Source organism: Prionailurus viverrinus, chromosome C1 (assembly GCF_022837055.1).
Source record: "Prionailurus viverrinus isolate Anna chromosome C1, UM_Priviv_1.0, whole genome shotgun sequence".
NCBI classification, from domain to species: Eukaryota; Metazoa; Chordata; class Mammalia; order Carnivora; family Felidae; genus Prionailurus; species Prionailurus viverrinus.
In genome coordinates, this window is record NC_062568.1 from 195,217,916 (window position 1) to 195,233,648 (window position 15,733).

The 15,733-nt window shown below is 48.6% G+C and overlaps 1 protein-coding gene across 5 annotated transcripts; it reads left to right on the plus strand.

The window, feature by feature from the left end:
- Positions 1–3,298: 3,298 nt before the first annotated feature.
- Positions 3,299–9,562, plus strand: STMN1 (stathmin 1). 5 transcript variants are annotated; one of them, XM_047873414.1, is made up of 5 exons: positions 3,299–3,430; positions 5,504–5,576; positions 6,066–6,238; positions 8,318–8,509; positions 9,046–9,562. In XM_047873414.1, the coding sequence occupies exons 2-5, from the start codon at positions 5,564–5,566 to the stop codon at positions 9,115–9,117; spliced, it is 450 nt and encodes a 149-aa protein (XP_047729370.1). In that variant the 5' UTR covers positions 3,299–3,430; positions 5,504–5,563; the 3' UTR covers positions 9,118–9,562. The 5 variants fall into 5 exon arrangements, with proteins under 5 accessions (XP_047729370.1, XP_047729368.1, XP_047729372.1 ...); XM_047873412.1 differs by lacking the exon at positions 3,299–3,430 and adding an exon at positions 3,701–3,812; XM_047873416.1 differs by lacking the exon at positions 3,299–3,430 and adding an exon at positions 4,743–4,763.
- Positions 9,563–15,733: the final 6,171 nt, after the last annotated feature.

Here is a 15,733-nt window from a genome sequence, read left to right on the forward strand (position 1 = left end):
ACGAACAGGGAAAACATCCCTGACGTGTATGTATGGTCAAGTGAAAAAACGCTAAGTGCGGAACAGTTGCGGTTGACTACCATTTGTATTGTAAGGGGGGAATAAGAATACACATGTACAAACTTGTTGAAGAGACTCTAGGATACATGGGAAACTGACAACAGTGGTTATGGTTGGGGAGGGTTGGTGAATTTGGCAGATGGGGACAGAGAAGGGAGGAGGACTTTTTTACTTTATTTATTTATTTATTAACGTTTATTTATTTTTGAGACAGAGAGAGACAGAGCATGAATGCGGGAGGGTCAGAGAGAGAGAGGGGGAGACACAGAATCTGAAACAGGCTCCAGGCTCTGCACTGTCAGCACAGAGCCCGACCCGGGGCTCGAACTCACGGACGTGAGATCATGACCTGGGCCGAAGTCGGACGCTTAACCGACTGAGCCACCCAGGCGCCCCAATTTCTTCACTGCATGTATGGGTTGTCCAAAATGTGCAATTAATTGAATTTTTTAAAACACCACATAGGAAGAGTTAACCCAGTAACTGATTCCCACCAAAGGGTGGGAATTCATTCATTCATCCATTCATTCACTCATTCCATAACCTATAGTAATCAAGAAATTTCTCTAGCATTAACCCTTAACATGTGCCAGGCATCACGCTACATGCCTTCACGTACTTTATTTCATTCAGTCCTCACCACTCCTATATGGTACAGGTGTCTAGCATTACGGAAGAGGAAGCTGAAGATGACAGAGGCTGTTCTTGCCTAAAGCCAACAGTGAGCATCCAGATCCCAGCATCCTGGGCCAGGCCTAGTTCTGTGCACAAGGGATGACAAGACAAAGGCACAACCCTGCCCTCTTGGACTTGATAGTCTAATGAGGGAGACAGGCATGTCAAATGGCAGATTCACAGGCAGGGCTTGAACAGGGGAGGGAGTGTTAGAGCACAGTGCCTAAGGATAAGGGGACAAAAGGAACAGAGAAGCTGGGGACAAGGAGAAAACCTCTCCCACAATGCCCTTTTGCCAAGGACAGGCCCTGTAAGCAGCGCTGGAACCCGGCGGCGCCCGAGTGAGAGGCCACCTCTGTAGCCTCAGAACCAACAATGAACAAAGGCTGCGGTGCTGTGTAAGAACAGAGGAGATCTGACAACGGCCCGGCTCGTTTGATCCGTGTAGACATCCCATCTAGACTTTGAAGCCTGAAGTGCTCTCCTTTAGCTGTCTACGCAGATCAAATAAGCTGGATGGCTGCCATATCTCAACTTCACTTTCTGCTAATCCATAGTCACAGCCAGCTAGCTCCACAGCAATCCGACCGAACCATCTGAGCAGAGGCAAAAATAATTCTCATGGGCAAAGACCGACAGCTCCAAGATGCGAACATTAACTCCTTGCTACCGCTTCAGGAGGGAGTGGCTTTTGAAGTTAGTTTTAGCAAGCTTGCAAGAAAGGAGCTTCTACCCCTCTCCAAAGTGACGGGGCAAAGCTGTTTTCTCTCCTTAGGGTTGAAAGTCCTTCCTATTTCAGGGCTCACGTTTGCACACCCATAGGAGTTGACAATTAACAGCTGTGGTCTGGACCTCAGAAAAGCAGCCCCACCTAAGAAACAGGGATCATCTCACCACACAAACACCTTTTTATTCACAGGATCATTAAAAGGACAACCGTACCCCCGCCCCCTCAGTCCTCAAGCTGTAGTGAGGAGCTCAGGAAATCCTTGCCACAGAGATGGTGGCAGGGCTAGGCATCTAACAACAAACCCACAAGCTGAGTAGCATCGTTACAAAAGATTAAAAAATCTACATGAGTTCTAACATCTTCGTTCCTAGCTGTGGTTTCCATGGAAATAGACATCTGCTCTAGGGAGAAAGCAAAGGTGGGGGGAAGCAGTATAAGTGCTTTAAAATAATCTGTGTTTTGAAAGATTTTTTTTCCCTGTCACAACATTAATAGTCAGAAGCGTAAGATTTTTGCATGGCAGTTTCTTATATTAAAAGAAAAAATGCATCAAATGGGTGGGACCTTCCTCTGCAAACCTCCAGTTCAAGTACAAAGACTTCATGAAAGGCTGGTTCCGGGGGATAATAGACCTCTTGGCCTTGGGTTCTGTGCTTATTTGTGTTGCCTGCCAATCTGTCACTTTTCAGTGAGGTCTTATCCCCACCCCTCTCCAGCCTTTCTAATGATTTTTGAGATTTCACTCAGAAAACTGACAGTTGGAAACACCTGGCCGTTTTGTGGCTAAGTTTGGTCTGAGAGGGAGAAGCCTTTCAGGGCTTAGAATCTGAATTATTCCTGTTCCTGCTCACATGCTAAGGGAAAACCACTTAGATTGGGGGCGGGGGAGAGGCTGACCCCACACAAGGGCGATTGTTGGAGAAAATGCCACAACAAGCATATTTCAGCCAACAGCGAATTGCTAATTGTTTGCTTTGTGTGGGGTGTCTGCTGCCTGTATGATCTAGTTTTCCTTGTCTCAGGCACCTATTGTATTTATCTCTAGTACATCCCTAGAGACTAGCTGGACATGGAGAGTCTTTCAAAATTAGGGCTGTTGTTTCAGCAGTTAGTCATTTTCGTTTCTTGGTATGGGAAAACTGAACCCATGGATTCATGAAATGAAGGTGTCCTTCTGCCCAATGAGGATCGCAAAGCAGACACGTTGGTGTTATGACCACCACCCGAATCCCAAAGACACAGCCTTGGTCTGAGGAATGGGAGGAGGGATCTGGAAACCATGTTCATTTTATTTTCCTTCTGGCCTTTTTGTGGGAGGAGGGAGGCCAGTCATTCTAAGATAGCTCCGGTCAATTTCCCTTGTAGCTCTGCTGTACTTCTCATCTAACCAGGCCAGGAGGAACCGTGACCTTGTGGCTCCCCCTTTTGTTTTGATTCTTTAAAAGGGCCCAGCACTGCACTGGGGAGCACGTGCTCCAAGAACAAAAGCAACACTTAACTGCAGTCTGTGTAGTCTAGAACTGCGTTTGCTCTTCCTTCCCTATCATCAGGCAAAAGGCTAGGCTGAACAGATGGGAGTCTGCATTTAAGCAAAGGAGATCAAATTCCAGAGCCTCACGCCTTTCCCCCACTGTTCTCTGGTCACCAGCTCCAGGACCCGAGCATGGTAGGGAGAAGGCACACAGTGAGGAAGGGCCACGCCCAGGACCTGTTAACTGAGTGGGTAAGGGATTATGATGATGTCACAATGCAGGTTACATGCGGGTTTCGAGGTAGGGCGCTGGGTTGCAGAGGGCCTTACAAGGGCAGAGAGTGGCATTGTCCTGTAACAAGGGCTTGGGAGTCTTAGGTGGCAGTAGGGGGTGTAGCACCGGAGAAGCCCATCGCTGTCCGAGCGTTGCCCTTGGGGCGATGCGGGGCACGTGGCTCAACAGAGGCGGAGTCCAGTCGGCCACCCTCTGAGAGGTACAGAGGGACCCCGCCCCGCCCGGCCCCGCCCTTTTCCCAGAGATTGGAGGGCTGGTTCAGACCCAGGCTAGGGGCCATCGTATAACCCTCTTCCAAGGCCAGACAACCGCCCCGTCCCCCTGCACACACCGGGGAGACCCCCAAACGCGGCCAACCCCTCGCATTGTCCGCCTACCCGGCCAGCCCGAACTACACTTCCCGAGGTGCTTGGGGGTCCCGAGGGGCGGGGCCACTGGGCTGGGGGGAGGGGCCGGCACGTGCCGCGGCTCTCAGCCAATAGGAAGCCCGGTCGGGAGGTCACGTGCCGCTGTTTGGCGCTTTTGTGCGCGCCCGGGTCTGTTGGTGCTCAGAGTGTGGCCAGGCGGCTCGGACCGAGCAGGTGGGTGCGGGGCTCTTGGAGGAGGCGGCGGGAGGCTAGGGGCCAGCGAGAGGGACGCGGCCGGCGGGAGGGGCCGGGCCATGGTAGCGGCCCCCTGCTGGAGGGCGGCGGGCGTGGCCGCGGGCCCCAAGAGGGGCTGGCGGGCGGGGGTCGCTCCGCTTTGTGTGTGGCTCGGGCGGAGTCTCGGCTTTGTCCCCGCTCCCTGGGGGCGCGGCTATCGTGGGGAGGGGGCGCGGCCAGCTGGGCAAGTCTTTGGTGTTAGCCCGGGGTGCAGTCGTGGAGACAATAGGGGGCGTGGGCCTTCGTTTGCCTCCTTCCTTCCCTCTGCAGTCGCGGCCCCACTGGGGTCCCCATTGTTTGAAGGGGCGGGGCGGCTCTAGGGAGCAGCGGTTTTAGGGCCAGACTGCCGGCGACTAGGGCCTCATCCCCTCCCCGCTGTCGCCCTCGCCCAGTGACTAGGGCCGAGCCGGAGAGGCTGACACCCCACGAGAGCAATCCTGTTCTCGCGGCGAGGGGCACAGACAACTAGGCTGGAGGCAGGTTGGGAGGGAGTGAAGGGAGGAGGTGGCGGGCCGATGGCGGGGCTATCCCACGGCCAGTTCCCCGGGCCTGCCCCACCCGCCGAGCTGCTGCAGGGGTGGGGGGTGGCCTCGAGATGTTTTTGGCGGGAGTTGGGAGGGGGGGTCCGTCAGCGCGGGGCTAGCCCGGGAAGGGCGGAGTTACCCAGATAGGACCGTTAGCCCCGCCCATCCCTCCCCTTCCCACGCGCGCGGGCTCCGGGGTGTTGTGAGTTCGGGGAGATTCGAAAAGGCGCGGGGAGGAAGGGGGCGGGGCCAGGGGCCGGAGCGCAGGGCGTGATCTGATTGGCCGGGGGCGGCCACCCGCTTTTCCTCGCTTTGACCGGGGCCACGCCCATCCTGGGTCCGGTGCTGCGTCTCATGCTCTGCCGGGGTTAGACCGTTTCGTTGCCTCGGATTTTAATTTCCAGCTGTTGGAATCTGTAATCTTATGTCTTCTTACCAGGCTGGGGTCTACAAGGATAATGACCTTAAAAAAATCAAGGGGGGGGGGGATGTAGAATTTTTCATGATATAAGGCAGCAAATACTACAACCTAAAGCCTAGAGGTTCATAAAACTGATTAATTTTGCCCGCTGTTGGATAAGGAGCTTAGGCCCCAAGAACAATAGGAGTTCAACATTATTGGTTAATATTAGCTTGGGCGTTTTGTTTTCCACCATGGCAGACACAGACAAAGCAGGGGTGGGTATTTCATTTGCACAATGAGTTGTAGGCAGTATTAAGATGGCTCCGGTCTCACTGTTGAGTTGAATCTGGAATATCTTCTCGATGATTGCGGGGGGGGGGGGGGGGGGGTATTTTAGAGTTTATAGGAGAAAAATATATATTGTGACTTAACCTTGTCTAAATTTTAAAATCGCGGAGATGTTTTTTGAACAGGCAAGCTCAGTTGACTTGATTTTCTGAAACCAATGTTCTATTTAGTTCACATTTACCAATGTTTCAGTATTTTCTAGATTTTTATGATTTTCTAGTTAATGATGTCTTATTTAATTCCACAGTAGTGATTTTTCTGACACTGATTTATGTGGATGTTATTTGAGGTCCCTTTGGATCAATGACCTAGAAATGCAAAGAAATTGATTGCATGCTTTTAAAAATCGTTTTCAGGGTTTTCCTTGCCAGTGGATTGTGTAGAATACACTGCCAGTCTCTTGTCTTCTGTTCACCATGGCTTCTTCTGGTAGGTAATCTATTTGGAAAAGCTGAATACTGAAGGGTTCAGGGTTTTATAATAGGAGATGGATTCAGGCCTCAAGCCATTAATTTGGCAGTTGTGTTTTGGTCTTATAAATAAAAACCCATTTTATAAATCGGAGAATAAAGAAGAAAAAATATCACTTGAATATACTGAGAGCTTGTAATTGTTTCACCATTTGATGATTTGGCTTGGTCTAGAGCAAAATTGTGGAGTTTTGCACAAGTCTTTCTTTTATTTATGAAAGTGATTGTCAAGCACTGATATCTCAGAATGGTATTTATTAATCCAAAAATACTGAGCTTTGGTTTTCTGAGAGGTGGTATTTACGTAATTTCTTGCCTGCAAACGGAAGCTTCATCAGCCCTGAATCTATTCATTAAATTGATTTAGTTTTTAGAAAATTACAGGATAGTTTATTAGAATAGGAAAACCCCATTTTTCTGAATACGTTATAAATATGATCAAATCCAGATATCCAGGTGAAAGAACTGGAGAAGCGTGCCTCAGGCCAGGCTTTTGAGCTGATTCTCAGCCCTCGATCAAAAGAATCCGTCCCAGAATTCCCCCTTTCCCCTCCAAAGAAGAAGGATCTTTCCCTGGAGGAAATTCAGAAGAAATTAGAAGCCGCAGAAGAAAGACGCAAGGTAAACATCACAATTCACAGAGAACAGGGTATTTATTTATGTAATGTGGCAAATCAGTTTTATTTCCATAACAGGAGAAAAACAATTGTAGCTAGATGTGATTATTACACATCTGTGTAATTACACACTGTGTAAATTACATACACCAGGAAGAAGAAAAGGCCAGGCATCACTTACTGAACTCCTATTATGTACCAAGTCCTTTACTTCTATTTTTCTTTAATACAATGACCCTAAAGGGTAGAGATACTGAAAGGAGAAAATGGTCTTGGGAATGTTGTCATTTTCTCATGTCCTGTAGCTAGTGAGTATCGTAGCCAGAATTCAAGCCTCTGTTTGTCTGAAACCAAAGTTCCTGCCTCTCTCATGCTTTCTCTTTGAAAAATAGATTTGTTGGTGCATGATTTCTTTTTCTTTCCCTTTTTTGGGGGAGGGAATTAGTGTGGTTTGTGTGTGTTGTGTCTGTGGGTTTTTTTGTTTTGTTTTGCTTTTTGAGAGCTGTACAATAAAAACATTTTAGATTGCTGGTAATGTGATTGTATTGCTCCACTGGCATGATGATATTAGGGCAGTTTTTCTCTTACCTAAGCAATTCTGTAAAGTATCCATTTTCAAAAACAAATCCGAAGAATCAACAAGTATGGAAATGCTTGTTATAGAAAAATTGAGAATCACAAAAGTTTATGCATAGAAAATTAAAAATATTCATTATCCTACTTCCCAGAAATAACCATTGTTAACGTTTTGGTGCATTTCCTTCCATCCAATATTATTCTTTTCATGAAGAACTTTATATATAAATTCCCATTTCATTCCCTTCCAACAACCCTGATTGAGGTGAGTGGGTTTAATTTTAAAATTAGGGAGGGGCGCCTGGCTGGCTCAGTCAGTACGGCATGTGGCTCTTGATTTTGGGGTGGTGAGTTCAAGCCCCGTGTTGGGTGTAGAGTTTATTTAATGAAAAAAAAAATTTTTTTTTTTAATAAAATTAGGGAAAGTAGGCACAAGAAGGTGAAGCGGTAACCTGCCCCTGACCAACACAGTTAATGCAATTAGAAGTCTAACACATCTAACCACATACACACATACACAGGCCCCTGTTTAAGCTGCTGTAACATGCACCATGGACATTTCAGTGCTACATGTCATGTATATGTGCACTGACCCACGGTCAACCCTGCACGTGATTCATTTCTCCAGGAAGAGTGGCAGTGTGTGCAAGGCTGGGTCCTCTCTACCTGTTTCTCTGTGCAGATAGAGTTCCTATGGAGGTTCATGGAGTTTTTGAGTTTGTGGAGGAGATGCGGCCAGTAGTTGGACAAAAAAAATTAAGGAGTCGACCCCAGCCCTGTCGTCACCAGCCCGTGCTTTTATGCAGTAACTGCCTAAATGTAGTGACACTTCCCCTGACTGGGGTTTTGCAGAAGAGAACCAGTGGCAGGTGCTCTTCGGTTTTTGCGCAAGTCAGTGATACTTCCAAGCACATCAGAATCTATTTGGTAACAAGCCATCCCGAGTCTGTTGAAGGAGGCACACTGTGGTAACAGAGCTCCAGTGGTCTGGAAGTGAATGCAGCTTCTAAAGAGAAGGGCTGATAAGTTTTTCCTCGAAACAGAACTCTCTCTAGTAATCTGGGGTCTTAGTCTTAAATTCCCTATCATTCATAGATTTTCTTTTTATCGATATGGTTGCATTTTTTCATAATAAGCTAATTTTCTTTGAGTGGACTTTCAAGTTCAAGAGCCAGATTCTTTACAGTACAGCTCCTTTGTCGCGTGCATATCACTCAAGTCCTCTTGCTACCATTAAGCAGTAAATCTTACAGGGATTCCCTTAAAGAACAGTAGTGCAAGACTCTGAACCAACCTGGGCAGTTTTCCAAAGTAAATACGAATACCCGAAAAACAGTATGGTTTTCACCATATTTTGAGACGGATAATTCAGGCCCTTGACTTAGGTGTTGTTTAAGGAGATTTCATTTTCTGTCTCTCTTCAGTCCTCCCGATTAATCGTTTCTTTTGTCATCGTACCTAATGCTAAATAAACGTCCGAGAGTCTAGCCTCTTACACATTTTTCAGTCCCACGAAGCCGAGGTCTTGAAGCAGCTTGCTGAGAAGCGGGAGCATGAGAAAGAAGTGCTTCAGAAAGCGATCGAGGAGAACAACAACTTCAGTAAAATGGCGGAAGAAAAGCTGACCCACAAAATGGAAGCCAACAAAGAGAACCGAGAGGCACAGATGGCTGCCAAACTGGAGCGCTTGCGGGAGAAGGTTGGTGTCCCAGCCTGGCTTGGAGAGGGTCAAGAGCTTGAAGTCTGCCCCAATGAGGTGGCCTGAACTAATGGCCTTGATCTAGGTGGTTGGTGTCTTTGTCACCAGTTTCAGGCCCTGACACATTAAATGACAGGTATCTTATTTTAGAATAAGGTGGAGCAGAGCTCCTGGCTGGCTCAGTCAGTGGAGCGTGCGATTTTTCTTGCTCTCGGGGTCGGGGTTCGGGCTCCACGTTGAATGGAGAGATGACTTAAAGTATAAAATCTTTAAAAAATATATTAAAATGAAATAAGACAGACTATGCAGTAATTTCCAGAATAGTTGTACATTCTGTGGAAGAGTCGTAGGAGGCTCAGTCAGTAGGTTCCCCGAGTGACCCAAGGAAGCTGGAAGATCATGTTTAGAATTCTAAGTATGCGGTGTGATTCCCACTGATATATAATACACGCCCTGATGCTGCCGTTGGGACTCTTGGGGTGAGCGCCTTGGCAGGCTTTCGAATTAGACTGATGACGAATGCCGTTTCTTCACAGGACAAGCACATTGAAGAAGTACGGAAGAACAAAGAGTCCAAAGACCCTGCTGATGAAACTGAAGCCGACTAATTTGTTCTGAGAACTGACTTTCTCCCCTTCCCCTTCCCAAATATCCAAAGACTGTACTGGCCAGTGTCATTTTATTTTTTGCCCTCCTGACAAATATTCTAGAAGCTGATGTAGGACTGTATAGGTAGACCCAGACTGTATGATGTTGTTTTAGGGGCTAAAGGGGAGAAACTGAAAGTGTTTTACTCTTTTTCTAAAGTGTTGAAGTCTTTCTAATGTAGCTATTTTTCTTGTTGCATCTTTTCTACTTCAGCACACCTGGTGTGCTGGGTTAATGGCTAGTACTGTATTGGCTCTGTGAAAACCTGTTTGTGAAAAGAGTATGTAGTGGCTTCTTTCAAACTGTTAGATGCTGAATATCTGTTTACTTTTAAATCCCAATTCTGTCCCGATCTTACCAGATGCTACTGTACTTGAATGGTTAATAAAACTGCACAGTGCTGTTGGTGGCAGTGACTTCTTTCTCTACAGGTAATAAACTGTGACGTGTTAGAGGCCCTCCCGGTTGCTGTTTGTTCCAGACGGGGCCCTCTGGCCTCCAGAAACACCCAGTGCACACATCACCGAAAGTTCTCTGCCCCAGAGTGGTCCTGCTTTGTCTTCTTCCACAATCCTCACTGTGTTTTGATGCCCCGCCCAGATCAGCTGTCCCGACGGTCTTTCAGATGTTTATTCACAAACAAGCTTATTTTTGTTCCCATGTCCCTGTTAAAAAGGCAGATTAAGGCATGGGCTTCGTGGGCTTTCTAGAGAAGGCTTCAGAGGAAATGTGGAGATCCTAGTTAGAGGTATTTGACAGTGTATTTGCTTTATGTTACCAGTGGGGTGGGGATGTGCCCTCCAGTGCTTTACTGCCGAAGAAGCCATGACTCCAAAGTGGGAATATTCGTCTAATCCTCTGCGCCCATGTAGCAACCTTCTGGGAAGAGGTTAAAGGGAGCCTTATTTTCTAGAGTAGCGTCTGATCTGAGTGGTTAAGGTTCGCAATCTACTTCATCTTGTATCCAGAGGTTATGATATTCACCATTGTCAGAGCTTTGCTTCTCAACTCCGGGAAAGCCTTTGGCAGCTTTCCTTGGTGCTATTTGGGAAATGGCCTTAATTGCCTAGGATTATTTGCTTCGACATCTGTGTAAAAGCCCTTGGAAGCCACGCATCTGTAGTGAGAGGTGAGACAGTGCCGGTGGCCAGACTGCAGGAGGGTCTGCTGGTTGCCTTGCACGTGCTTCCTCGGCTCTGGCTTTAGCAACCGGGGAGGCCAGTGAGTGAGCCAAGTTTATACTCAAATTGGGAAGGATTATGAGCGTTTGTGATGCCTTGAATTGGCTTCCAGATTTACTTAGACCAAGATGATCAGTTGTAGTTCTGGGGGGAAAAGCTGAATTTAAAGGGTTATGGCCACGTGGGGCAACACGGGAACAAGATCAAGTGGAGTTTAGTAGAACGATAGTTCAGACGATAGGACAAAGTGAGGCTTGTGCAGGGACTCAGCGTTGTTCATCCTCAGCCTCTGGCACGGAGCAGTTAGAGGTTGGCACGGGTGACCTGGTGCCTGGAGGGATCTTTTAGATGCTGGTTTTGCGTAACTGGGACATAAAGACCGTGTGAAGATAGAAATTTGTGTTGACACTCGGCGTCCTACAGATGGCAGTGAACTTCGTGTTCATATAAGACCGGTAGGGAAGGGAGCAGAGCTTAGGAAATAGCCTGAAAAGAGTCCAGATGGGCTGAGGGAGGATACCCCACCCAGTTAGTTCCCACCAACCCCGTGGTGGCTCTGACTTAATACCACAGTGGTCCTGAGTTCCCACCTCGTGACAGTGATGCATCACAAGGAACTGAAGGCCTCAAAAAATCCTGGCTTTCTGGTTCACCTCTGACCTTCGGAGAGGCACTTAGCCCTGGGACTCAGTTTTCTCCTAAAATAAATACAAAATAAAAATAAATTAAAAAAATAAAAATCAAATGAGAAGCCTGAGCGAGGCTAGTGAAATCTTTTTTTCATTCAAATTCTAGGCCTACAACTTGGAGGGAAGGAGCAGTGGGTGCCTGTGAGTGGGGAGTGCCTGAGCACTTTCCCAGCCTGGGCGTCCTCTATCCTGTCTTCCAGTGCCCATCCCCCAGTGGGGCCGCCTCCCCTGACAGCACTCCAGGCGACAGCACTCCAGGCCAGGCAGTGTGACCTCAGCCTGGGGGCTGTCATCAAGGAACACACTCCATTCCTTTTAGCTTGAGTGGAAACTGAAGCTTGTCTCTTCCTCCTGGGATCTTTTGTGCTTAGACATGGGATGGGCAGGCCTTGGTGGAAAACAGATATTTGAGGGGTGCCTGGGTGGCTCAGTCGGTTAAGCGTCTGACCTCGGCTCAGGTCATGATCTCGCCGTTTGTGAGTTTAAACCCCGCATCCGGCTCTGTGCTGACAGCTCAGGGCCTGGAACCTGCTTTGGATTCTGTGTCTCCCTCTCTCTCTCTGCCCCTCCCCTGCTCATGCTCTGTCTCTCTCTGTCTCTTGATAATAAATAAATGTTAAAGGAAAAAAAAAAAATGGAGCTTTCCCCAGGGGTGCCTGCGTGGCTCAGTTGGTTAAGCAGCCGACTTTGGTTCAGGTCATGATCTCCTGGTTCATGAATTAAAGCCCTGTATCAGGCTGTGTGCTGACAGTGCAGAGCCTGCCTGCTTCAGATCCTCTGCCCCTTTGTCTCTGCACCTCCCCCATGTGCTCCTGCTCTCATGCTCTCTCTCTCCCTTTCAAAATAAACTGAAAGAAAGAAAGAGAAGGGAGGAAGGAAGGAAGGAAGGAAGGAAAAGAAAGAAGAAAGGAAGGAAGAAGGAAGGAAAGAAAGAAAAGAAAGAAAGAAAGAACGAGAAAGAAAGAAAGAAAGAAAGAAAGAAAGAAAAAGAAAGAAAGAAAGAAAGAAAAGAAAGAAAGAAAAAGGAGCTTTCCCTTTGGACGGAAGGTTGGATTAGGTGCCCAGGAAGTTCGAACCATGTTTTGACCACTGAGGTTTCTCCCCACTGAGCCGAAGTTCAAGGCCCCAGAAACACTGCTGACACTTCAGTCCCTTGCCATTTGCCTCCTGCCTCTTGGGCCGGGTCATTCAGAAGGTTCAAAGGGCCCTGTGGCTGAGACCTCTGCCCGCCGAAGCTGGTATTCTGCACTGAAGGGGCATGGGGAAGATTTTCTGCCTTGGTTTATACATGCCCCCAGATTTTTAAAGCTTAGATAAGGGTTTGAGGAGCTCAAAATGCAGCAGCCTCAGTGGAGGGGGCTCTCGCCCATAGCTGGAAAGGCCCAGTCTTCTCCCGGTATGGTCAAGAGCAGTACCTTCCCTGTCCTTGGGCACCAGATCCTACTGTGAAGTGGACAGAGAGGGTAAGAAACAGAGGCAAAATAGCCAGATGCCCATGGCCACCACCTCAGCAGAATGGCGGTTACCAGGGGACTGAGCCTCTGTACGTACAGGAGACCTCCCACTGCCCTTGCTGGCAGGAAGCCCCAACATCACTGGGGGGGGGGGGGGGATTCCCTGCCACACCTAGGCCCCCCTCTTGTGTGCAGCAGCTTATTATTTGCCTGATCTCAATGAGTCCCCAGAACAACCCTATGACATTATCTTACCCACTCTACAGGCAAGAAATGAGGCAACTGAGATCAGGTGATCTGCCAAAGTGACATACCTAAGGGTGTGGGGTCAGGAATCAAACCCTAACTTTTAACCCCCAGCTCTACTGCAGCACCTTACATATCACAAATGAATTATTAGGCAATTATTTGTTTCGAGTATGTCTCCCCAGCTAGAATGAAGGGTCGCAGAGAGCAGGAGCTGTGCCTGTCACATTCACCGCTGGATCTCTGGCTCTGAGACTGGCATACAGTAGGAGGTTAATAAATCTGTGCTGAATTAAATCATGATGAGTGGACCAGTGACCCTTATGGTCCACCTCGGGGCACTTGCTTTGTCCTCTTCTTGTGTGGACCCCATGGGAAGTCATTCCGATTTTCTAGAAGCACAAGATGGCTCTGCCCTGGTTTGCAGATCGGCCTCGGAGGTGCCCTACACTTAATGGCATCCTTTCAGATCCAAAGGCACAAACCCGTGGCCTGCAGTCAGAATCATCGGTCTGCAGGCAGGTTGTGTTCAGCATGTGCTGCTTAAATTTTTGAATGAGTTGACAATTAATTCCACTAGAAAATTTGATTTCAGGCTTATCTTGAAAAACCTGGGGATCTGGCAACCCTGGGCTCACAGTCCCGCCCAGACACAGTCGGCAGGCTCTGGGCAGCTGCTGCCACCTTGAGGTGGGATGTGCGCACTACAGCAATCGGTCCTCTGGCCCGCCCACTTCTGTCCTTGACCGGACCCAGGGCCCCGCTGTAGGCCTGCCTTTGCTGTCCCCGACACAGATGACAGCAACTCCATCAGTCAGTCACACTTTTTTTTGGTAGGTCAAAGGTCCAATCGGTACAAAAGGAAATACAATAAAAAGTGACTCCCCTCCCTCTGATGTCCCCTAGCTCTGTCCCCTGAGGCCACAGGTCCCTAACTGTCCCACAGACATGCTGCACTTCCCTTAGCACAGTCTCCAAATGCTTGCTGGCACCTCTGAGGGGCCAGACACCAGCTGGGCAGCAGAGTCACATGACAAATTTTCAAAATAGACTCTGGGACCCTCATCAGACCTTTGGAGGTAGAATTTCTAAAATTGGAGTCTAGGTGTCTAGATTTAAAAAAAATTTTTTTTTTTTTTTTTTAATGTTTATTTTTGAGAGACAGACAGAGCACGAGCTGGGGAGGGCAGAGAGAGAGGGAGACACAGAATCCGGAGCAGGCTCCAGGCTCGGAGCTGTCAACACAGAGCCCGAGGTGGGGCTCGAACTCACGAACCGTGAGATCATGACCTGAGCCAAAGTCGGATGCTTAACCGACTGAACCATCCAGGCGCCCCTAGATTTTTTTTTTTTTTTAGAGCCCACAATGTTTTCTGTTCCTTAGCAAGACAGAGACCACCGTACTCAAGGTGTACCGTCCCTAAAACAGTTCCCACTCTCCAGTCCCCCAAAGTCTGGCAGAGATGGGCCCAGAGCTACAGCCATAGAGGCCACTGCTCAGTGTGCAGACTGTACCCTGCCTGGGGGCACTCAGCCAGGGCCTGAAATCTGGCCAGACCTTCACACCAGGCCACGTTACACCACCGCCCTCCCAACCCACAGAGGAGCGGCACCTCTTCTGAATTTACCTTGTCAACCATTCAATGCAAATCCAGGGAGACGTGCGCTATGCAGATGGGGGCTCCTCAGTGCAGCTGTAGGCCCAGGATGACTTCCTGTAAGAGGTGAGGCTTGGGCCACGTTTGGTCTAGGGGTTAAAAGGAAAGAAGGCACTCTTCTGCTCTGTACTTCCCTCACCCCGTTCCCCACCCCAACCCACAGCGGCCTGTGTGTATTAGGGGTCACTGATAGGGAGATCTTAGTAACAGTGTACAATGAGAAGGCCCTGGGAGACCGACTAAGATATAAGGAGGGCTCCAGCCATAAGTCAGACCAGCATGCTTGGCCTAAGGCTGCTTGGGGTTAGGTGGCTTGGTTTCCAGAAGTGCTTGCCTGAGGAAGCAGGGATGTGGGAGGCTTGTTCCTTCCGGCCACAGTCCACCCTTCTCTACGGCCTCAATCAGCACCATCAAAGAGTGGCCCTCGGACCACTGCCAGGCTACTGGGCTGCAATGAGATCATACAGACATTGAAAGTAAGCATTTCGAAACTTGTATGACAATCTTACAACGTCAGTCGAAGACTATTAAAGTTGAGGCCGGTATTTGGCATCTTTTTTTACTGTATCTAAAAAAATTGTAAAATCTACATAACATAAAATGTGCCACTGTTACCATTTTTAAGTGTACAATTCAGGGGCATTAACACATTCACAATGTTATGTAACCACTGCCACTGTCTAGTATATTTCTTTACTTTTACAAAAGTGTGAGTTTTCTGCAGATAAAAAAAATTTTTTTTTTTTAATTTCGTTTGAGAAACACTGACCTGTGGGTTTCCCAAAGCCTTGAAGGTTTGGGCACCTGATTGCACAACTTGATACAATGTTTGGCTTCATTTTCCCAACCCGACAGGTTGGGAGATTTCCCCCCGGGGAAGTGGCGGGGGCTGAGGTCCAGGCTCCCTGGACAAGGGGAGTGGAGCCATGGGCACCACCCTGGAAGGGAGGAGAAAGAAGCTTCCATGCTGCCTGGGGGTAGGGCAGGACCTGGGCCGTCCCCGGGACAGGGCAGCTTCTGAGCGCCTGTGGCAGGAAAGGCGGATGAGAGGCTGCAAGGCTTTCTGGGAAGGCAGGATTTCCTCCTGACTCAGCTGGGGGAGGTGCATTTGCTGAGAATCCCAATAAAGTCAGCTCCAGCTGGAAAAGCCCTCCGCGACCTCTGTGTCTGCCCTCCTTGTTCGGAGAAAGAGCGTGAGGCCAGAAAGAAAAGACTTGCCCCAGTTGACGATCAGTCAGCGGTGGTCCCAGATGCAAACCTTTCCATTCCCAGGTAGAAGCAGGACAGGGGTTCCCGGAGTCACACGGAATGGGGTTGAAGTTCCAGCTCTATTGGCTCCCCAGGGACT

Coding starts and splice junctions, on each gene's coding strand:
- STMN1 (XM_047873414.1), top strand. Junction 6,239..8,317: donor CCGCAGAAGAAAGACGCAAG/GTAAACATCACA, acceptor CACATTTTTCAG/TCCCACGAAGCCGAGGTCTT. Junction 8,510..9,045: donor TGGAGCGCTTGCGGGAGAAG/GTTGGTGTCCCA, acceptor GTTTCTTCACAG/GACAAGCACATTGAAGAAGT.